Here is a 23,136-nt window from a genome sequence, read left to right as displayed (position 1 = left end):
CATGAGGTGAAATACTCTGGTTCCTTGGGAGCGCCTCTATGTATACAGGCGCTAAAAGAACGTTTTCTAGACGTGTATGTTTAAGTATAAAGAGTTTAGCCAAAGAAATGAAGTACATTGTTTCATCTTGATAAGTAATCTCTAGCTTCTCAGTGTCTGGGGGGAACATCTTTTAGTATTAAAAAAAAGAAGTAAGATACCTGAATAGGCATTTTTTTAAAAAAAATCATAAACCCAATTGTAATTCATAGTTTACTTAGGTTAATTTAAGCAATACATGAACATCACAGTAGGAGAAGTGTTTCTAATGTTAGTATCTGTTGATTTACTGATACTTTGCTGACTGTGCTTCCCTCTAATTCCACCGAAGCTTATGAGTAGTACTGAATACTTTAAGGTTAATCCCAATTAGACATGATTGGCATTGGCATTAAGTGTTTGTGCTTGTAAACACATCTCAGTTACTGAAGGTTGCAGCTCATTAGTTTCTGTAACAGGATTTTCTTTTGTGGTAATAAAACAGATCATTTTAATTAGCAGAAGTTAATGAATTTAAACTGTAGTTAACTGTTTCTAAAGAACTCTCAGTTACTTCCAAAAAACCCAACCTGAATGAAATACACGATATATTTGTGACTGAATAATTAAGGGCAGAGTAAAGTAGTGGAAAAAAAGATTATCTGATAAAACCCTTCTCCATTTTCAGGTTATTGAAGGGAATAAACTACTACTTAGAATGTGGCACTTATTTCCAATCAAGAAAATTCAAGGGGGCAGTGAAAGTAAGTCATAGCTAGAGATAGGTATTAATAAACTGAATAGCAAAAAACTATGTGAGAGTGTCTGCTTAGGTGAATCTAATTGGAGGCTTTGATGCGTGCTTTAATTCCCGTTACTTCAGCTGAATGTCTACCAGGCAGTATATTTGCCATTTTTGAGACTGTGTATATGATTTATTTTAAATTACATGTAGCAATTTAGAGTGACTGACTACTCATTTTCCTTATCACAATTTGAGAAATGCCACTCTTGATTAAATAGACATCAGTTAAGGTTATGCTGATGATGCTACGATTTTTGTATCAGAGATAAAGTATAAATTTTACTGTTAAGGTGTGTCTTCAGTGTCAGTTGAAACTGAATTCTGAAATAACCTTATGGAAGGAGAGAAGAAGGAGGTTATGGGAGGTACTAAAGGTTTTAAAGACACCATCCAGAGGAGAAGAGACTGTCCCTCTGGCCATCCAGAGCCAACACCTCTCACTGTATGCAGCAGAAGTTGGAGGGTGAACAGTGAATATTTAATCATTGTGAATTCTAGGGCAGTTTAGAACAGAAATGGTGGCGATTATTATTTTTGGTTCTTAGATGACCCATTACTTTGGTAATAGTGTATATTAGTGTGTAATAGTGTATTTCCCATTCGCTTGGAAATACAGGTAGGTACTATTGCAACTTAATACTTCTTGGTTTAAGGTATGAAAGGACCAGCTTTCCCCTTTGCTTCTAACGGCAGGAGCTACCAAGAACAAGCAGTGTTATATTTTTCCTCTGACTCCACCAACTTACCATTTCTTCAGAAGCAGAAAATATACATGGTTACTCTGAGCTTGTTCCTGAGCGCAGAACAAAGGACAGAGTGGCGTTACCATAAAACAGAATTATTGAAGTAGCTGGAAAAACAGGGAATGGTTTGGGACAATATATACATTGCATGCAGACTGTGACCCATAAACTGTGAGATTTTCTTTTGTAGTCCTGTTATTCTGTTGTCTACTTGGGTTTTAGACTTGTCAGGGTGAACACAAGGCCACACCGTCATACACTCACCACTTGGCACTTCAGCTTTTCTACATAAGCGTTCTCACTCTTCCTGTGCTATGTCCTAAAAAAAAATATACATGGTACTAAACAGATACTAAAAGTAGAGGGATTTTTTTTTGTTTCTTTTATCTTTAAAACAGATTCATTTAAATGTGCGTTGCACAAATCAAATTCCAAGTCTTTTCATAGTGTAAGGTGAAAAGAACAGGCAGTGCAAAGACATTTTTGAGAAGGGTCTGAATGATTTATCTTCAAAACAATTAGAATCTGTTGAACTTGCAACTTTACATGTCAAATTTCAGGGTATTTTATTAGCCAAGGCCCAGTCATGAATGAGCTACTGGAGTTGGTGCTGCTCACCATCTTCCATGAAGCACCAGTGATTTCCCTTTTAAAATGTCCTATTTTAGACAGCACCACAGCTGATTTGGATGACATTTGCTCTCACAGATAATGATTCAGCTTCGCACTGTCTGAACATTTGCCTCTTTCAATTGCTGCTTGGGTGTTCAAAGTGCACATTGGAACCGGCCCTGGAGACAAGCAGTTACTGACAGAGCAAATGGAACAAGCACGGTAATGGTGCATTTCAAATCACCTGTTTTCTTCTGCTTTGGGTGCACGTCGAGTGTCTGCTGTCAGTCGCGCTTTGTCCTTTAATCTTGGTGTGGTGCACTAAAATGTAAAATTTCTGCATACGTTGTCTGCCCTTAGGCAGCGTGATGTCCCTCAGAATGTAATTGCTGCAATATGTAGGGTCTGCTTTCTAACAAGTAACTTGTGCCACGTTGTTTTTAACTCTCTTCCCACAAGAAGATTTTTTTGTTTGTGAAAACGGAATGAGATAAGCAATGCAAGTTTTGCTAAACCAAGCTTATTTTTAGATTAAAAAAAAATATAAATGTAATAATAGAGACGAGTATGAATGAAGCCAAAACCATTTTATTTTTGCAAAGGGAAAGTGTTGTGTTTGAACTGGAGTAACCACTGTTTTACTCAGAATTCTGTATGATGAACAGAAACTGTACATGAAAATTTGTTTTCAGACAGTTTTACTCAAAATGCCTTAGGATAATGCACTAATGTAGTGAATCTGCATCTGTAACAGTGAACTTTATCACACAGAATCGATCTGACTTGATCAGAAGGTGAATTTTGTGGTAGAATTTGTATGAAGAGCAGAGGGGACGAGAGAAACACAGGGAGAAGGCAGGCACGTCAAGAAGTGGTCTGTGCTGTACCGACAAACTGAACCTGCAAACAAGCAGGTATTTGCAGATTTCTGAAGGAGAAGGGATTGGAGAAAAATAACTTGTTGCAGAAGGAAAGATGCCTTAGAAAAGCAATGCCAAAGTGAATTGAAGGGGGACAATGCAAGTGTATTAGCTGTATTACAGCTGTGTAAGTGTAGTGGAGGCCTGTGGAAAGAGGTGAAACGGTAACAGTGCTTAGTGCCTTCTGTGTCCTCCTCTCTTCTCCAGCCCCTCAGTTAACCTAATAAATGCAATTTTGAATCCAGCAGCTTGGAGAGTCAGTAGTGTTTTTCCTTCTGCCTTTGAACAGAAGATGCTGCAGCCCCCTTATTACAGCGGCTCTGGCATTTGTCAGGCTATTCACTAAACTTGTTCAGTTCACAAACCTGTTAGAGATTTGTGTGTGGTGTTCTGCATAGAATCTTGTTGAATTAGTTTCTGTTAGTGAGCTGGTAAAACACACTGAACAAAGGGGAACTTGCTTGAACACCACAGCACAAGCTAAACGGCAGCGTTGCACGAAGTCTGATGCTGGCCAGGAGCAGACATTCTCTTTGCAGGGGATCAAACTTGTATTTCAAATCTGTGTATAAAACAGCACTGTTCTCTCTTCAGTGCATGCAGATTTAGAGGAACATACATTGTATTGCATGGAAAAACACATCCAGAAAATCAGCATTGTTTTAAACCTGCTGTACCACAAGGTTGAATGACAACTGGTTGAGACCTGTGTTTTGACTGCTTGTGTTAAATCCCATCAATAAAAACCTGGACAATACTCCCTATTCGTCTAAAACAATCCATTCAACCTACCGTTAAAGTAACTTTATCTTGAACTTTGGTGTTCCCTGACTAATTTTCTGGTGTTAAGTGATGATAATTTTTGTTTTTAAACTGTTCTAGAAATATGCAAACTGAGTATTAAACATATCCTGGTGTCATCCAGATCTGCCTAGAATCACTGTCTTTTAGGAACAGAAGGAATGGGGAAATTAATCTCCAGTGTAATTAATGCAGCATTAGATTGAAGATTCATGTAGTGCACAGTGATGATAATACAGACTTTGCAATACAGATTAAGTTTTACGTTGTTGTGAACGCTCTTGCTGACAGGACTCCAGGCTTTCGGTACACTGTACCTGAGGAAGATGCAGCAGAGTACAGTCAGCCAACAGCAGGTAGCACGCACTAGATTTATTTTTAAGAAAAATAACAACCTGGCAGCCTGTAACCTCTGGGCGGCAGCACTGAACAATTTTGCATGAAATGGACTGTACTTTCCCCAAGGAGACCCATTTTTTCCTCACAGGGTGTTGTGGTCCCCCATCACAGCAAGACGTGCTGTCGCAACCTGTGTGTGATTGCCTGAATTTTCCTGAATTTCTGCTTTTTTTTTTCTTTCCTGTTTGTTTATCCAAATGAAATATTTGGATGTTGAAATATTTGGATGTTAAAGTATTTGGAAGTCAGACCAGCCTGACCCTCAAGCATTGGCTGGAGGAGACTTGAGGAAGAAGTGTCCTATTGAGTGAGGCTCTTCTTAAATGGGTATTGAGAAGTTCCTCTGAAAACAGAAGTTTTCAGTGATGGTGTGTCACGGAGGCACCCCTAGGTTAGCTGAAGGGACAACAGGGTCCAAAACAACTTTTATTAAACTGGTGAGAAACAGGGTTTTAGCACTCCAAAAGTGACTTAAATACAGGTTCAGATATCAGTTGAGGAAAATTATTAAGGGGCAGCAACTAATACAACAGGCGGTCCACAGAGTGCATGCACGTGGCTTCACCAAAACAACCCTGGAGCCGTTTCTGAGTCCGGGAGGAGTACACACTTGCCTGTACACGGTGTGGGATTATTTTAAAGAGATACACGTACTCATAGTGAGTACGGAAAGTGTACACTCGCGATTCTGCAAGTGTAAATTTATAATACACTCGCAATCCTGCGAGGGTTAATTTACTTGCACGTGCAGATGTGCACGAAATATTACACGTGCTTATGTGGAAGCATGGGAGGAAAATACACTCACGATTGTGTGAGGAAATAATTTATACACGTGCTCGTATTGAGCACGGAAAGTTACACATGCAAATGTGCAAGGAAAGTGCACATTCTTCTATTAAGCACGGAAAGTACGTGTGCAAATGTGCACGGAAAGTTACACGTGCTTATGTGGAAGCACAGGAGGAGAATACACTTGCGATTGTGTGAGGAAATACTTTATACACATGCTCGTATTGAGCACGGAAAGTTACACATGCTTGTATTAAGCAGGAAAAGTATGCGTGCAAATGTGCACGGAAAGTACACGTTCTTCTATTAAGCACGGAAAGTACGCGTCCAAATGTGCACAGAAAGTTACACGTGCTTATGTGGAAGCACGGGAGGAAAATACACCCGCGATTATGCAAGGATTAATTTTACACGTGCTCATATTAAGCACAGAAAGTTACACGTGCATATGTGCACGGGAAGTATAAATACACTCGCCATCCTGTGAGAAGTTTCACTCACAGCCATGGCAGCAAGGCGAGCGGAGTCTCCATCCCGGGGAGGGGGCGGGGCTCTCGGGCAGCATCTCGCTCGTGCTCCGAGAGACCCGCGACAATGGGCGGAGTCTCGACGAGAGTCCCGTTTTCTATTGGCTGATCAGACCTGACTGTAGGCATTCCAGAAGCTTCTCTGCACCCCCACACTGGCTGTGGGTGCCCCTGAAGCTTCTAAACATCCCCCACACTGCCCGCAGGCGCCCAGCGGCTCCCTGGCGCCTCGGCACTGCCTTCTCCTAACGGCACTGGCCAAGGTGCTCTGGGGCCAAACAAAAGAAGCTGTCAGCCTCAAACAGCAGAGAGAGAGGGAGATGTGCCTACTCCTTCCATACTGAAGGAGAGAGGGGGAGAGAGGGGGTTTGCATCCTGCCACATAGTGCTACCTGGTTTTGCCCATGTAGAGCTATGTCAGCTCAGCAGCCAGAGCAGGCTCTGCCTGTCTTTGCCAGCTGGTAGCCCAAGCGCTTCTCATGCATCTCCTCTGCCAGAACCAGTGGAGGGAATAGTGTTGCATGGGTATGTGGCGGCCTGAAGAACAGTTATTACTGGAAGTGAAAGACTGACTTTTAAGTATGGCATTTTTTCACCTGGTTATTAGCAAGGAGGAAATGCTTTTGCTTATAAACGGAGCAAATCTGCTTCAGAAGTTAGAATGATAGTGCGGAGTCATTTTGTAGGGTAGAATTAGACTCTGACAAGTTTTATTTAAAAAGATTCATAATCTCTGCCTCAGAAGCTACCTGTAGAATGCTTTAATTTCTCTCAGCATATTTCCGTTAAATTATCTAAGTACATAAAAAGCTAGTACCTCCGACCTTTCCCTTTTTCAACACAAGATAAGGAGCTGGATTACAGTCAAATGCCATGTAATTTCTCTACTACTGAATAAAGAAGTTAATAAAGGTTTCGTAAATAGCGGATAAGCATGAATCAAATATTTTTACATAACATAAAAACAAAACATGCTAAACAGTTGAAACTATTTTTTAAGCAAGGAAACCATTTTTCCTTCCTAGGCTTGCAGATAGTAATTATTTTTCTCCTAAAACATTGAAGTATACCTAGTTTATAATCCCCAAAATTATGCATATTTAAAGACTGAATTTTGCGCTTTACCCTAGAAGCCTGGGAATAGCACCAGATGCCTGTTAATCTGTGGCTGTACTGTAGCGACCCCTTTAAGTGCTATCTTTCTGAATGAGGAAAGCAAACAGCTGCTAAATTGCATTGAAAAAGCGATGTTCTTCTAAGACAAGGATTTGTGTAAGCATATATTCTAATAGGAATTCTTTCCACTGCCTCATGTAGGGACAGGCTCTTTAGATTTCTACCAACCGCACTCTTATATTTTTTTCTCCTTTTTATTTTTTTTAATTTTTATTTCTCCTTTTTATTTATTCTTTTCTCTATAGTTCCTAGGCCTGAAATGAATAGAAGAAACAACACCTAGTTGTCCTATAATGAAGCCAGGCCATCCACATAAACTGACTGGTTTTTGTCTACCAAAGACAACATATTTGCTAAGTCTGTAGTGAAACATAATTAGAGAATGTATTTTACTTCTCCCTCTGGGGCTCATTAATATCAGCAATTAGTTAAAAAAGAAGACTTCAGCGTGATTGCATTCAGAGAAGTTTCTAATTTCTCAGTGGTTTGAGAATCCTCCACCCTGTTTCCCCAATAACTTAGCTATGCCAAATTAATACCTCATAAAACAAGCCATATCTACTTTAGCTTTAATAGTATTGCCCATCTTTGTTGTGTTCAAGGACATTGTCCCTTGATGTGGTTATTTTGAACTCTTTTGATTGTCAAAGCCCTGTGGCATTCAAGTAACCAAGATAACCAAGGCTCTTCTGTGTTAGTTTTGGATATCATCATATGAGCTTCCTTCCTCTTAGCTGGCTAGAGGTCCTCCACCCTCACAGGGGCTCTCACATGGGGAGACGACCTTGTGGGAGGACCTTGCTAGTATCCATTGACAGAAAAGGCTGGTACTGTCAGATCTTTGGGCATTCAGAACGTCTGGTTGGTATAGCGGTATCTCGACTTTGTGTATACTCTTTCCTATTGAAATGCACAGACTTAAGCTTGTCACCCCTAAAATAATATTAGTTAAATCACAAGGCAGAAAGCTTCATAAGGTAATCCAGGAAGTAAAATGATGAGTCTTTGATTGAAACAAATAAACAACCACGACCACCAACAACAACCAAATAAAAAAGACCCCAACTTTCAGTTCTCTGAAAAATGCCTTACTCCACCAAGGACCTATTTAACTGCTGATTGCAGCAGAGCAGGTGAGCCAGGGAGTACAAAGCAGAAAAACAGCAGCTTTTTTGTAGCCGTCTGCTTCCTTTTCATGAGGCAGTTGCCAGAGGTCTGTCTTCCAGACTGCACACTTCTACCGTGGATTCTGCGTCAGCTCTAGCACTTGTCAGAGCTCTCTAAATTGAGCTAGGTCAAGAAACAACCAAGGATCCCCAAAACTGTCACATTTGTGTGTTGAGTCAGAGCACAGAAGAATCAAAAAGGTACCAAAGCTGCCATCAGCAAGATAGTTGGACTGGACAGCAGAGGGATGAGAGGGCAAAGTGCACTGAGAAAGAGGAGAGTGAGGCAGCTGCTGAGCTGAGCTGCCTGAGGTGTGATGGCCTTGGTGTTCAGAGTACCCAGATGGGACCTGATGGTACTGGTTACAATGTCTTCTTCTCATGAGGGGACACAAATTGTTTTCATCTGTATGGAGAAGTGTTTTGGCCCATGGCCATTAACCTGCAGGGTTCTCTAAGTAGGAGTTTTGCCTTCCTGTGGCAGCACAGTGGCAGGGACTGATTCTGGAGTCTTCCTGGTCTAAATCCTTCAGCCAAAGATTGCTTGGGCCAGGGGAGAGTGAGTGGGGAGATTTTGCTGCTTGATCAGGGTATATTCAGAGCTCTTTATTGAAGCAGGGACTGTGACCCTCAGGTTTTCCCCCAGCTGAGTGCTGCGAACACCAAGCTGTATAATCTTCCTCTGTCACAGGTGGGTTGTTATTTACTTGGTGCAAAGTGGAACAGCTTCATTCAGAGGGGTGGGAGAGACCAACTCCAAGCTGTATTTGAATGGTTAGAGCAGAGCTAAGGGGCTTGTGCATTAAAGTCTTATTGGAGAGATAAGAAAGCACTTACTGAGAGCATTCAGTTCTGACTCTTGATTAATAGAAACAGTTCTTTTCCTCCTGCTCATGTTTTGGGTAGAAAGCCTATTCCCTTATATGTCTGGAAGAACATCTACATCTACTTCAGTGGGTCCTGTGGTTTGTGTCAAGTCTGAGGCTATGAGGAAGTCCAGCCTCAGCAGAGAAAGTGCTCAGGCTCTGGATTTCTCCAGGTGGCAAGAAGCTGCTGATCTTGCCATGCAAGCCTGAGCATCTGCATCCCATCTGTGTGGTACATGCAAGTACTGTTTCCTCCAGACAAGGAAATTAATTTAGGTTGCCCCGTAACTTGGAAAGTTGAGTAATCACCAACATTCAAGTCCTTTTAATGAATCTAACCCAAGCTGCATGTTGGAAATAAAGCACAGCTGTGCTTTTGCATGCTTGTAACCTGCCACCTCACCGAACTGCAGTGTGGGCCTAAGAGAGGCTTCCTGTGGCTTCAGAAAGCTCCTCATCCTGTTGTTGCTGTGCAGAGGGCCATGCAAATTCAAACCATCCCTAGAGCCAAAGTAAAGCAGCTATTCTTCTCAGTGAGTGCCAGGATTGCGCCTGCTGCTTTGTGTGCAGTCCTGAACAGCAAACATCTATCACATTCAACTCCCAGGGCTCAGCTGTGCCTTAAAGACATGGTTTAGCTTTTAACAGAGCTGATCAGCACACAATGTGCTGACTGTCATTCCTAAAGAACAAAATGACAGATGGGCTTATGATATGTTTGTCTGGAGGTAGAGAATGAGAAGAGCAACTTGGTTACTAATTACCTTCTTACCATTGAAAGGACAAATGTCCCTATGCTTGACACAATTTGCATGGGCATGGCAAAATTAATGAACTTTATCACCCTCAGCTGTCCAAAGAGTAAGCTTCACACTATTGTCTCCAGTGTGGCTCTGAGATTTGAATGCAGCCATTTGCATTCTGCAGGGCAGCACAGACAACATGAGAGTTCAATAATTTTAATATGCATCCCTGCCATCAGGTTTTTTACAGCAAGAGCGCTGCTGACTATCAGCCATGGGTGATATCAGTGATGGTTACCATTGGTTCTTTTTGTTACCCTTTAAAAAATTCTATTTGTATCTGTGTATCAATAAAATAACTTTTCTTTCAGATATGTTATTCAGGTTAGCATTACTAAACTAGTATGACTGTTCCTGATATGCCGTGAAACTGATCCTGAAACTCTAATTCCCTTTAATTGTTGTTGTTATTTGTTGCATAGGTTTTTGGGGTGAATTTCTAGCGTGTGAGAAATTGCATCCAGCTGTGCAGGAAGGCTCAGTAATCCAAGGAATTAAGGTACTCCTGGTGTGAGCTGCGGTGTCAGAATTGTGTCCTGAGTGACTGTGTGTACCAGAAAAATATCCTAACTTTAAATTATATTTAAAATTGGTTGCGGATAAATGCTGATAAGATCCTTTGTATAAAAAGTCTTTATGAGATATTATCCATTACACATTTAATTTGATTTTTTTAAATGCTGCTCTAACATTTATATCCTGTGATATGCCTGTTATTATTCTGACTATTCAATAAGTAGATACATTAAATGCCGCAAAAGAAATTCAGTTCATCACTTAATCCAATATCTAACAAAGGTTTTGGTTTGGAAATGTTTTCAAAATTGATCAGTGAGATTTATCAACTCAGCCTCCAGACCTATTCCCTTGTTCTTGGCATAATGAAAGATGATAATGGAGGTGTATGTGTGGCAAATACTAAAAGCAGTGTGCTGCTTGCCTAGGTATGAAAATGGGAATAATTTTCAGGGCTGCATTTGGACAATATAAATAGAACTGTGAAGCATAGCTATCTGACAGTGGAAAGAGAAGCTGAAAGCTTAAGGAGTATAGATTCTGCTAATATTAAGGTAAATGCTCTAGGCTGTTTTCCTGTTTTTGAAAGCTGGTGGAAAACCGATTTCAGCAATGCAGTCAATATATTGAGTATTCTATTTGTTTAATTTTTGAGACTACCTTGACAGCAGCAAGGTGGCTGACCCTCAATGGCAGCAATTTGTTTTCCTTTTGTTTGATTATTGTGGGCCTTACATTTTCATGTGGGTCTAATTCAGAGTTGCTGGTTAGTCTGAAGAGTGTCGTTCAGTTGATGAGCGTTTAAGTGCTGTTCACAGCCCAAAAAAGCCAAGAAAAATAATCTGTTGTTGTATGTTGCAACCTAAGCCTTTAAAAAACCCGTAAAACTAAAACAAAAACAACAACAAAAAATCCCCTTTAAAACAGATCTCACCGTCTACTTTTGTTACTTTTGGCCTTCTCAGTTTATCTTCAGTTAGACTGGCTGATCTGTTTCTCTTCACCATTCAGCTCCTCTGTTCCCTCAAAATATCCAAGCCACAAATTATATCAGTGGTGTGACAAACGGTATGTTACGTGTTCTCCACAGCATTCGGATAATTTCTTTATGGCTCTCCGTGTAAACTCCACCTTTCCCCTTTCTTTCTTGAGAGCTGTATACTCGTAGGCCTTCAGCTTGCTGTAATAATCTGAGAATTTGTTGTAGAGAATGGAAATGGGCATGCCGTTCAGGATTATTCCAAACGCGATGCAGAGGAAAGCAAACAGGCGGCCAAGATGAGTTTCTGGACACATGTCTCCGTATCCCACTGTGGAGATGCTGACCTACAGGCAAACCAACATTCAGCTTATTAGAAGAAGCGTACAAACAGGTATGCTCAGGGACCAGAGACAATTTTAAAGCTAGCATTTTTGCACTTTGAATCATAAATCTGAAGTATCTTCTGCTGCCTTCTTTTCTGTACTGTCCATTGTATGCAAAAATCCCCAATTAAAAAACCATCCCTCTCATGCAGTAAAGAAAGGTAACAGAGCAGTTTGATAACATTCAGGAGGATTTTGAAAGGCTCTGTCCTGCAGAGGGAATTTGCAAACAATTTCTGCACCAGCCTGTCCACAAGGCGTTTGCCCAGCTGCAAAGAGTGGATAGAGCTGGCTCCCCGAGCACGCAAATCCAGTGATAACCACAGCCCTGCACCCTCATCGTGTTACTTGGAACAGATGTTCCGTGTTTAAATCCAGTGTGCTTATAAAACTCAGTATTTTGGGACTTATTCTGTGGGTTGTATTTTCAGTATTACCTTTGTTTATCACATACATTTTATGAAACAATGAAAAACACATGAAAAGCTTCAGCTGATTTGAAATATATTTTTATAGTGTTTACACTAGAGGAAGAAGTGAACCAGGACACTGAAGTTTCTAGATAAAATCCCCTTTAATAGTTACATACTTACAAGGAGCTCTGGAAAAAACAAAGATCTTTCTCTGTTCCCTGGAAGATTTTGGTCACAGTGTATGCTCGCAACATGTATATTTATAGTGCTAAATCGTTTGATCTTCCTGTTCAGCTGTATGTCAGAGGTTACAAAAGTAAGGTGTATGCGTGCCTTTAGTAGGGAATATTCCTGTTTATTTTAGCTGACAGGTACCCAGGTGGGAAATTCTTACTGAATTCCCATTTGACGAAGACTTTGGGAGGGTTTTTTTTGTTTGGTTTTGGTTTTCATTTGTTTATTTTTTGTTTGTTTGTTGTTTTTTAAGTATATCCACTTTATATGAATCTATCTATATATATATATTACCATCATATTCTCTACATAGTTTCATGTACTTTTTTCTTCTCAACCATGACCATTTTATGTTTTTAGCCTGTGGATGTATGAAAGAACGGTGTTTTATATGTACCCGGTACTATAACAAATACTGCAATAGCTTCTTTGTAAAATTTAGTTTCAAAAATTCATGGATGTTTGCTTATGTGGATGATGTATATGAATGCTGTACTGACAAATAGTCAGCATATAATAATTTATTTACTTCCACTGCGAAACGCTTGATTGTTTAAAATTTTTACATTTAGTAAATACAATGTATTTTTCTCTTACAGGTAAAACTTGCATGTTTCTGCCATCTGGCACCCTGTAGTCTGTGCAAAGGATCTTTTTCAGCCAATTAATTTTTTATTTTTTTCTAACAGTGTCTCAACAAACCCCGTGTATCTGTGAAACAGATACAGAGATAAACCACAGACAGTAGGACTTTCACTGTAATGTCCTTGTGGCTTTAGCGCTGAGATAGGTCTTAGGAAGGTCACAGTGTGCAGCCTGCCATCCACTAACATGCTATATAAAATGATATTTCAAATGAAGAAAGCATTAGGGTATATGAGACAGCACTGGGTAAGCACATTTGTAGGATGCACCTGGTGCTTCCTGTGGAATAAAAAGGATTAGTCACTTGGTTTAATGGAAATTAAGTCACTGGATTTGGATGATAATACAGGATAAATATCTCCAAAAATAAATACTGAGATGAAGGCAAGATGTTTATCTCTACCAGCCAGGACAAAACCATTATCCTGTGATAAGGTTCTGTTCCACTGGCATAGTCTTCTACATCACCTGTGACAGTTTGGGACGGATACTTGTCCTCCTGTGTACGTGAGGCAGTGAACACTGTTGAATTGTAATGAAATTAATAAGATCTTAATTTTCATTGTCAAAGAATGAATAGGCTTTAAAAGGAGTTTTATGTCTTGGAATTGCAATGTTCATGCTACAGTCATAGTCCTATAGGTTTCTCAGAAGTATCTAAATGATCATTTTACTCCTTTCCTGTCCATTTACATGGGCTTCCTTCCCTGGTGAAGTGACTGGGACATAGCCAGCCCCATAGCCTGGCCCAGGGGTCAGAGGTGCTCCCGGGGCCCTGCCATAAACATGGGTTATGGAGGGGAGCATCAGCTGCTGCAAAATGACATGTATATGATGACAGACTAGAAGAAGCCATAGAGTTATGGACAGTCAAGATATGGGCCCTTTACCTTCTCTCAGCACCTGCACTGTCTACCTGCCCTGTGTTTTGATCCAGGCTGCTATATATCCATACATCTTCTGCAGCATAACAGAGTTGTTGTTTTCCAGCTCTGAGATAGCACAGGCAGCAGCACAGGCTGGGATCAACATCTCCTTCTCCCCAGTGTCCTTCATGAAACCACCCCCTTCCTTGCCAAAAGATTGCTGTAAAAATGATGATTGTGAAACTGCCATACCTGGGCATTAAGATTATCTGTTAAGCATTTACTATACTTAGAGCCTGTGTCTCCTTCTCCATTGTCTGCTAGTCTTGATAAACCCAGAAGTGTTTTGTTTGCTGTCGGGGTTCACCTTGAAGGATGTAACTATTGTTTTGATCTCACAACAGTTTGAGAAGTATTGTTTGGCCTTCTGTAAATGAATGTATGTCTGTCCTTGGGTGTTAATGCAACCCAAGCCTGGAGCTGAACTGCTTCCTGAACCCTTTAGATGTGCATTTTGAGTTTAGGATGCTGTAACAGTGCTACCAGGACAGTGCTAGAGCCAGGAGGCACTTGAGCAAGGTGGAGGACTTTAAAATCTCACAGCTCTGTGTTCCTGTCTAAATCTTCATGCCCCTGAAAGATGTAAACCAAACAGCCCAGAAAATGCTGCCTCAATTAACACCCCTCCACATAACACAGTATAATACAGGTCAGTGATAGTTCAGACCTCTCAACGAGATGTGTCTGAATACCTTAGAGCACTAACCCAGTGGCAGTCTCTAGAAATGAGGTCATTCTGTCTTCATTTCTGAAGCTTGTCAGCTGAAATTCAGCCAGTTATCGTCACTCCAAGTGCTTGGGATGGGACTAAAATCACACTCTTTCTGGCAGAGGTTGCAAAAAGAGATTCAAGGTGACATTAACCAGCTCTCAGTACTGACTGATACGGGATTCAAACCAGTGACCTAGATGTAGAAGGCAGTTTATCCCATTATCAGCCCATTGAGCCATTCTGTTTCTTTTTGTATTTGTTCCTCTGCAAACCTGGAACCATATAAATAACCACCAATGTTTTGTGTGTGTGCAGATATGCACCTTAGATGTGCCTCATAAGGAACAGAACACAATCTCTTGTCTAAAACAACTGTTGGTCCCAGTGCATTTTTAACAGCCAGAGCTCTGCAACAGCTTCAGCTTTGCAAGTTTCCATGACCAGACTGTAGTTAATAAACGATGATTTATCATGTTGCAGTTGTATGATGGGTCACAGCAGATCTACAAAAAGGACTAGAATGAAACTCCTGTGTGCACGTGCAGCCACTTAGGCCAATGCAAGCTATTATTATTATTATTATTATTATTATTATTCCTGTCTCTTTGCTCAGTTCTTATTTAAAAGTGCTAGTAGTGTCTATATTTGGTCAGACAGGAATTTCAGCACTGTCTGCCTGATTAAGCCTTGATTTCAGCTTACAACAGAGGTGAATGAGTGCTTATGTGTGTGTGCGTGAGTGAGTGCATATGTCCTGTAAGCTCAGAATTCGGAGCAGATGTTCACTGATCTGAGCCTGCTGTTTTCAAGACTGTCAGTGATTCTAGCAAGAAAGGGGTGGGGAAGAGGGAGAGAAATCTCCAGCTACCCAGAAAGGTGAGATGTGTTTACTTACGGCAGCCCACCACCAAGCATGAGGGATGCTGGTGAAGTTGGTACTGGAGACATCGTGCTCCACTGTGTAGACCATGGCAGAGAAGGCGAAGATGCCCATGGCAATGAAGAGCAAAAGGCAGCCCACCTGCTGGTAGCACTGACGCAAGGTAAAGCCAAAGGCACGCAGACCTGTGGAGTGGCGGGCCAGCTTGAGGATGCGGAAGATGCGCATGAGGCGCATGATGCGAAGGACTTGTCCCACCTTGCCCACCCGTCCCACCTTCTCAATATCGTGCTCATGCTGAGAGCCCCGACCTCGGGGGTGGTCATCATCAGCAAAGCATTCAAGCAGCAGCTGCAGGTAGAGGGGCAGGATGGCAATGAGGTCTACTGCATTGAGGGCACTGCTGGCAAAGCGGCGCAGGTCTGGGGTAGAAACCAGGCGCAGCAGGTACTCCAGTGTGAAGAACGCTATGCACAGGGTCTCAATGTGCTCCAAGACAGGCCGGCTCTCCCCACTCTTCCGGTCTACCTGCTGCATCTCCTCCACTGTATTGAGTGCCAGGGCCACCACAGAGATGAGCACAAAGAAGCTGGAGGCCACTGCCATCACTTTGGCAGTGACAGAGGAGAAGGGCTTCTCCATGAGGTTCCAGAGGCGCCAGCGCTGGGGACCATAGTAGCGCATGTGGTGGAAGAGCTGCTCGTTCTCCTGAGCCTCTGCCTGGGAGCGCAGCTCACGCTGGACCTTCAGCTGCTCGCTCAGCTCATCACGGCGCTCCTCAAAGCAGATGCGGCAACAGCGAGGTGTGTATTTGAGCCGCACGCCCCAGTAGCTCAGCTCCTCCAGGAAGCTACGGGGGCACAGCTCATCCCGCACACGCAGCACCCCTGAGGCATAGAAGTTGTACACGAGCTGGAAGACGGCTGGGTCCCGATCAAAGAAGTACTCATCTACCTGGGCAGCGTAGTCATCGCACAGGCCCAGCTGGCAGCGACGGTCAGTGGAGGTAGCCAGGCGGCCCAGGCGGGTCTTGGGATAGATGGCCACTGCCTGGTAGGTGAGGCGATAGCTTTGGCCGCCGACATTGATGTTCAACACAGATGAAGTGTAAGCTTTGGCTGGGCTTCCAGGAGAAAGGGCAGGGGAGCAAGGAATAGATGATGAGGGCTTGTTTTCTCCCTCAAAAGTGTCTCCGCTTGGCCATTTTCCTTGTTCTTTCTCTTCCTCTTCCTCATCTTCATCATCCACATAATAGTTGTAATTCCCTTCAGGTCCCAGGAGCAATAGGGGCTGGGAGTTCAATGGAGCAGCAGCAGAAAAGACACTCTGCTTGTCTACACGCAAGCCTTCTGTATCCTTCCCCTTGTCAGTCTGCGAGAGGACATTTGGTCCTTGTCTTTCTCTGCCTCTGTGTTTTAGGAAAGGAAACTGTCGCTGCATGTTAAACTGCAACATACTATTTTTCCTTACTCTTCTCCCTTCTTTTCATTCACCTGATCAAGGAACTGGCACAGTACTTTCCAACACTACAAAGGCTGACAATCCTGTTTTCTTCTCTCTATCTCAGTAGTATCGCGCACAGCAGAGGTCCTGCATTTTTCTCCCTGCCAGCCACCACTCCGGTTGTTGTGAAAGCTCTGTGTGGGATATAGACACATGAAGACTGCTGTTGACCGTTTTAATCTTGCTGACAGGGAAGATCTGAGTGCTTAGAGAAGGGGATTTAAGGGCTATTATCCTGTTCCAGCCTCATCTCCCTCAGGCTGTGACGTGAATAATTATGGATCCATAAATCTATGAAAAATCAGTAGGGGAAAAAAATCCCTAAAGTTTTATGATAATAAAAACCATATGTTTTCCTAATTCAAGTATATATGGATTAAGAAGAATCTCAAAGTTATAATGTATGAGGGGCAGGTGGGGGGCATGGGAAGAGGGAGAGAGAGAACATTACAGATTTCTTTCATCCACATGAGCCTATCCTGTCTTTGTTTTCCTTAATGAAAATAATGAATAATTGATATGCAGCTAACGGGTAGGAATTCATTACAGTAGCTATTAAAATGTTTTCCAAAGGTGAGCAAATAAAAATTGTCCCTTTTTATTCCTGATTAGAACATCACCATCTGGCTAAGGGCTGAGGAAAGTCACAGTCTGTGCCTGAAGTTTTGGCTGTGCTCTGGGACCGTAGGTCTCATGCTCCTCTGGACACAGCAGAAAAGAGTGATGAGGGTGTTAAGGGGTTTCCAGCATGCTACTTCACTTCAAGCTCTTCAGTTCAAGAGAGACAGGGAACTGCTGGAGAGAGTCCAGCGCAGGGCAACAAAGATGATTAAGGGAGTGGAGCATCTCCCTTATGAGGAAAGGCTGAGGGAGCTGGGGCTCTTTAGTTTGGAGAAGAGGAGACTGAGGGGTGACCTTATGAATGTTTACAAATATATAGAGGGTGAGTGTCATGAGGATGGAGCCAGGTTCTTCTCAGTGACAACGCAATTCCAAATTCAGACAAGGGGTAATGGGTTCAAACTGGAGCACAAGAGGTTCCACTTAAATTTGAGAAGAAACTTCTTCAAAGTGAGGGTAGTGGAACACTGGAACAGGCTGCCCAGGGAGGTTGTGGAGTCTCCTTCTCTGGAGACATTCAAAACCCACTTGGACACGTTCGTGTGTAACCTCATCTGCTCCATCAGGGGGATGGGACTACATGATCTTTTGAAGTCCCTTCTAATCCCTGACATTCTGTGATTCTGTGATTCTTAATGAGCTCCTGAGAAACAGAATAAAGCTGCTCTTGTTTCTCTTGCAGGGCACATTTAATATCATAAAGCCGAACCAGGCACCTAGCAGGACAGAAGAGATGCTTTCTCTTTGTTTTGATGGAGGTTTCATCCTCAGCTCTGGTTAAGCTGGCACAAACTTCTCCAGTAACACTTGAGCACACTGAAACCCAGGCTTCTTCCTTTTATCACTGGGAGCACTTCAGCTGAGCTAGAGCTCCTGCAAAGCAGAGGAGACACACAAAAAGAGGATGGCTCCTTCGATGTGCTCTTAGCTCCTGAGTTACAAGCTTCTTAGCATCAGCTCATTATTCCACATGAGGCCAGTGCAGGAAGGGACAAGGCACTAGAAAACTCCTGGCAGCTTGCTGGTCTGGAAGGCCTCCCATCTGCAGTCCTGTGGCCTGCTTTCCTCTGGCAGCTCCTGCCCTTTCACACGAGCCACTGTGATGGTGTTATCCCAGAGGCCATGAAGCAATATTTTTCCTTTGTTGTCCTCAAGCTCCTGTTCTTGTGTCATGAATCTCATTACCTTGCAAACCCCAATAACGTTGTTTCGGTGGCATCCCATGTGAAGCTGTTGCTGTGAAAATCACCCCTTCTTTTCCCCCGTTTTCCTATTCCTTGGTTGTAGCTTTTGTTTACTAGCTTTTGGCAAACAGAAAGACATTATAACTGAGCAATTTAAAATAGTTTTGCTCTCAGTCTGCATTCTAATGGGTGCATCACACTGAATAGTTCAAGGTTTCTTCAGGTCACACTGTTTAAGTCCTCCACTACTGGCAATTCATATTTAGCTGCTTTTGGGAGTGGTTTGCTTCATGAATTTGTCTCCACTGCATGTTTTCTTTTGAGATACAAAAAAAGAGAGGCCCCTACTAATAGGAATTGTCAGTTCCTTATTACAGATACCAATCTGCTTTGCAGTTTGCTTTGAACATTAAACCATGCCATGGTGAGTCCTTGGTTATCAGCCTTGATGCAAATTGATGTCCGATATCAAGGCTGCTTCTTTCTCCCAAGCAAACTAACTCAGAAGTAAGAAGTAAGTTCTGTCATTTGGCGACCAGTGACAGAACCTGAGAGAATGGAATGGCAGGAAGATGTGCCAGTGGAGGTTCAGGTTGGACATTAGGAAAAGGTTCTTCACCCAGAGGGTGCTGAAGCACTGGAACAGGCTCCCCAGGGAGGTGTCACGGCCTGAAGCCTGACAGTGTTCAAGAAGAGACTGAACAACACCCTCAGACACATGATGTGAACTGTGGGATTGTCATATGCAGGGACAGGAGTTGGACTTGATGATCCTTGTGGGTCCCTTCAAACTCTGGACATCCTGTGATTCATCCTGTGATTCTATTAAAAAAACAGTCTGCAATTCTATCATTTTATGGCCAAAAATTCTTGAATGTTTCTTAGTCAAGATTCCAACTGTATTCCACTTGTCAGCCTCCACTGTAGCATTCAATTTTGCTTTTTGTCAGGCTCCCTGGTCTCACTTCTGAGAAATATCCACTAAAACTTATTGCTCACTACTCACAAAATCATTTATCATACCATAATGCAGTAGTAGGAGGTTCTATAGGGTGAACTTCATGACTATCAGATGCCACCACCTTGTGCGCTTGGACTAAGATGTTGAACATCACTACTTAGCAAAGCAAGAAAAATCACTAGTTTGCTTCTGCTTAGAGTAATTGCTTTGACCTAGATACTGTTTGGAACGTAGCTTTCAGGCACTCAGTATACTCTACTCAAACCTGCCTCTAACTGACATCTGGTTTTGTTGAAGAAAAAGATCAGTTCCTCTTTTAGTGAATTTTCCTTTCAGCCAAGTTCTTCTTAGTAACTGTGCTTTTCTCAATTTGGCTACATGTTTTGGTAGACATAGCAATGGAATGCAAGGTTGTGGATAAGAATGCACGTCGCATATTTGCAAAGAGAAGCGAACTGAGTAGGTGAATAAAACTGACCAATTAAGTATTCCATGCCATCCACGTCATACATCATATAAAGGTGGGAGATCATGAGGATCTCACTCTCTTCAACTATGACCGGCACCTGGAGAAGACCCTGTGTGTGTCAACAGAAAAATGAGGATCAGAGATAACATTGGTCTGTTACTTGATGTGGTCAGTAACCTCGCAAATAAGAATGTAGACAAAGCAGGGATGTTTAATGCTTTCTTTGTCTCTGCCTTCAACACTGATGGGCTCTGGGACCCCCAGAACCCTGTGTTGGAAGACCATGACTGGGGGGATGATAAACTTCCACCTGACCCTGAACTTCTTTGAGACTTGCTGCTCCAGTTGGATCCACAGGAGTCTATAGGGCCCAATGGCATTAATCCCAGAGTACTAAAGGAGGTGGCCAGTGTTATCATAGGACCTGTGTCCATCACTTTTTAATGGTCCAGGGTGTCTGGAGAGGTCCCCGTTGACCGGAAGCTGGCAAATGTTTTACCAGTTTTCAAGAACGTTAAGAAGGAAGACCCTGGTGATCACAGCCCTGTTAGTCTCACTTCAGTGTCTGGTAAAATTAAGGAGAAAGTTACTCTGGGAGTCATGGAAAAACACTCGAGAGACAACTCAGTCATTGGTCATAGCCAGCATACGTTCATGAGGGGAAAGGCCTGCTTAATTTAATTTCCTTTCATGCCAGGGTCACCCACCTCACTGACTGAGGCAAGCCAGTAGATCTGTGTTGTTTTGTTTTGTTTAGCAAAGGTAATGATACTGTCTTTGACAGTATCATTCTGGACAAAAGGTCCATCACATAGATAGACAAGTCCATAATAAATTGAGCAATGTGCTGATGGATCGAGCTCAAAGAATTTTAGTAAATGGGATTATGTCAGACTATTAGCCAGATGCTGGTGGGGTTCTCCAGGACTCAGTTTTAGGGGAAGTGCTCTTTAATGTTTTCATAAACGATCTGGATGCGGGAATAAAATGTACATTAAGTATGTTTGCAGATTATACTAAGCTAGGAGGAGCTGTGGACTCGCTTGAGGGAAAAGGGGCCTTGCAGAGAGATCTGGCTAGACTGGAGAGCTGGGCAATCACCAACCATATGAAATTTAACAAGAGCAAGTGCAGTGTTCTCTATCTGGGGTGGAGTAATCCTGGTTATATGTACAAACTGAAGGACAAGAGGCTGAAGAGCAGCCCCGTGGAAAGAGGTCTATGGATCTGAGTTGGTGGCAATTTGAATATGAGTCAACAGTGTGACCTGACAGTCAAAAGGGCCAGCTGTATCCTGGGGTGCACCAAACACAACACAACCAGTGGATTGGGGAGGTGGTTGTCCCACTCTACATTGCACTAGCGTGGCCCCACCTCAAGTACTGTGTGCGGTTTTGCGCACCGTAATATAAGAAGGGTGTCAAACTATTAGGAGTGCATTCAGAGGGTGACCAAGATGGTGAAAGGCCTGAAGAGCAAGACTTAGGAAGAGTGGCTGAGATCACTGAGGTTTGTTCAGCTTGGAGAAGGGTGAGTGACCTCATTGCAGCCTACAGATTCCTCAAGGTGGGCAGCAGAGGGGGAGGTGCTTATATCCTCTCTCTGGTGACACAAGGAGGTGGAATGAAGCTGCTTCAGGCAATGTCCATGTTGGACCCAAGGAAAAGGTTCTCCACTGAGAGGGTGGTTGGTCGCTGGAACAGGCTCCCCAGGGAAGTGGTCACAGCACCAAACCTGTCAGAGTTCAAGGAGGATCTGGATTATGCTCTTAGTCATGTGATTTAGTTTTAGGTAGTCCTGTGTGGAGCAGGGAGTTGGACTCAATGATCTTTATGGTTCCCTTCCAATTTGAGATATTCTATGATTCTATGAGTTGAAGAAGAAATGTGAAAACCTGGTGGTCAGTAACAGTGGAGAATACTGTCCAATCAACCAGCCAGTGCTGAGAACAGCATTTTCACAGGAGAAAACTATAATTAAAATGGAAGAAGGTCATTGAAAGATGAATCTTTGCAAGTCTTCATCTTAAGGAGTACTGACTTTTTCCCGAATAGGGGACTGCAATGCTTTTTCACTGTGCAAATCAGCTTCAGAGTTAGATATACTTGCTTTGTCTTCGATTAAAAAAATGATAACTTTTTAATTAAAAGTACCTTAAAGAATTTATATGTCTCTGTAAGGATTCAGTGGATTAGTTCCTACCTCACTGGAGGAACTGTTCATAGATTAGTAGTGTTTTAAGGTCAGGAAAGGCCTGTAAGATCATCTATACTGACCTACTTGAACCATGACCCTAGAACTTCCCTCAGTAATTCTGCCATTGTGTTAAAAAGTGTGGTTTAAACTATGTTAACAGCTTGGAGACTTGAAATCAAAGGCTCAGTTCTCCACAGGGAATTGCACTGAAAAATTACTTCAGGGTTTGTTTCAAAGGGTCCAGCCAGGATCTTTCATTAACCCCCAATGACCTCTCAAGCTATGTTGACAAAGTGGAAAATACAGCTAATGGTGATTAGTAATAACATGGTAATTATTAATGTCCTGTTTATCATAGTTGGGCACTCAAAAAGCATAACAGGGCTGAAGGTAGACTGACTGGCTGCAGTGCTTGCTGAAACCGTGAGGGGTGACTTAGGGAACAAAAGAATTAGGATTCTGTTCTCTCTGCCTCTTCTTATACCAGTTCTTTACAAAGAGTGATTGCCAAAAAAAAAAACAACCCTAAAACAACAAAAACCAAAACAACACAAACAAAATGAACAAAACCCAACAAAACAAAAAATAAACAAAACCAGACAAAACACACACACACTAAAGAACCCCAAACAAAACAAAGAAACCTACAACAAAACCTGAGCTAGAACTTTGTCAAAATACCAGCTCTGCTGAGAGCTGAAGCAACCTTTGCTCTACCTTTTGTCTCCACTCAGCTCAGTTAGTTAGGCTCAAATGTAAGCAGCAGTGAGCAAGAGAATCCTTCTTGCTCTGTGATTTCAGGCATCTTTGCACCCTACCACACTGGCAGACTTTCTCAGCTCTCATAGTGACACTGGTGAACTTCCCTGCCTCTTGCTGCCTC

At 42.4% G+C, this 23,136-nt stretch overlaps 1 protein-coding gene across 1 annotated transcript; it reads right to left on the bottom strand.

The window, feature by feature from the left end:
• Positions 1–6,360: 6,360 nt before the first annotated feature.
• Positions 6,361–16,996, bottom strand: KCNV2 (potassium voltage-gated channel modifier subfamily V member 2). The gene is made up of 2 exons (XM_065861652.2): positions 15,335–16,996; positions 6,361–11,470 (listed from the first exon to the last, which is right to left on the bottom strand). Exons 1-2 carry the CDS (start codon positions 16,772–16,774, stop codon positions 11,195–11,197), a joined length of 1,716 nt encoding a protein of 571 aa, XP_065717724.1. The 5' UTR covers positions 16,775–16,996; the 3' UTR covers positions 6,361–11,194.
• Positions 16,997–23,136: the final 6,140 nt, after the last annotated feature.

The sequence above is a fragment of the Patagioenas fasciata genome, chromosome Z, assembly GCF_037038585.1.
Source record: "Patagioenas fasciata isolate bPatFas1 chromosome Z, bPatFas1.hap1, whole genome shotgun sequence".
Lineage (NCBI taxonomy): Eukaryota > Metazoa > Chordata > Aves > Columbiformes > Columbidae > Patagioenas > Patagioenas fasciata.
This window is presented reverse-complemented; position numbering and strand designations above follow the sequence as displayed.

What these genes read in the sequence shown, in the direction of transcription:
- KCNV2 (XM_065861652.2), bottom strand. Translation starts at nt 16,774, where the DNA reads ATGTTGCAGTTTAACATGCAGCGACAGTTTCCTTTCCTAAAACACAGA. An exon ending in ATGCTTGGTGGTGGGCTGCC is followed by an intron (nt 11,471 to 15,334) that starts GTAAGTAAACAC and finishes GTTTGCCTGTAG; the next exon opens with GTCAGCATCTCCACAGTGGG.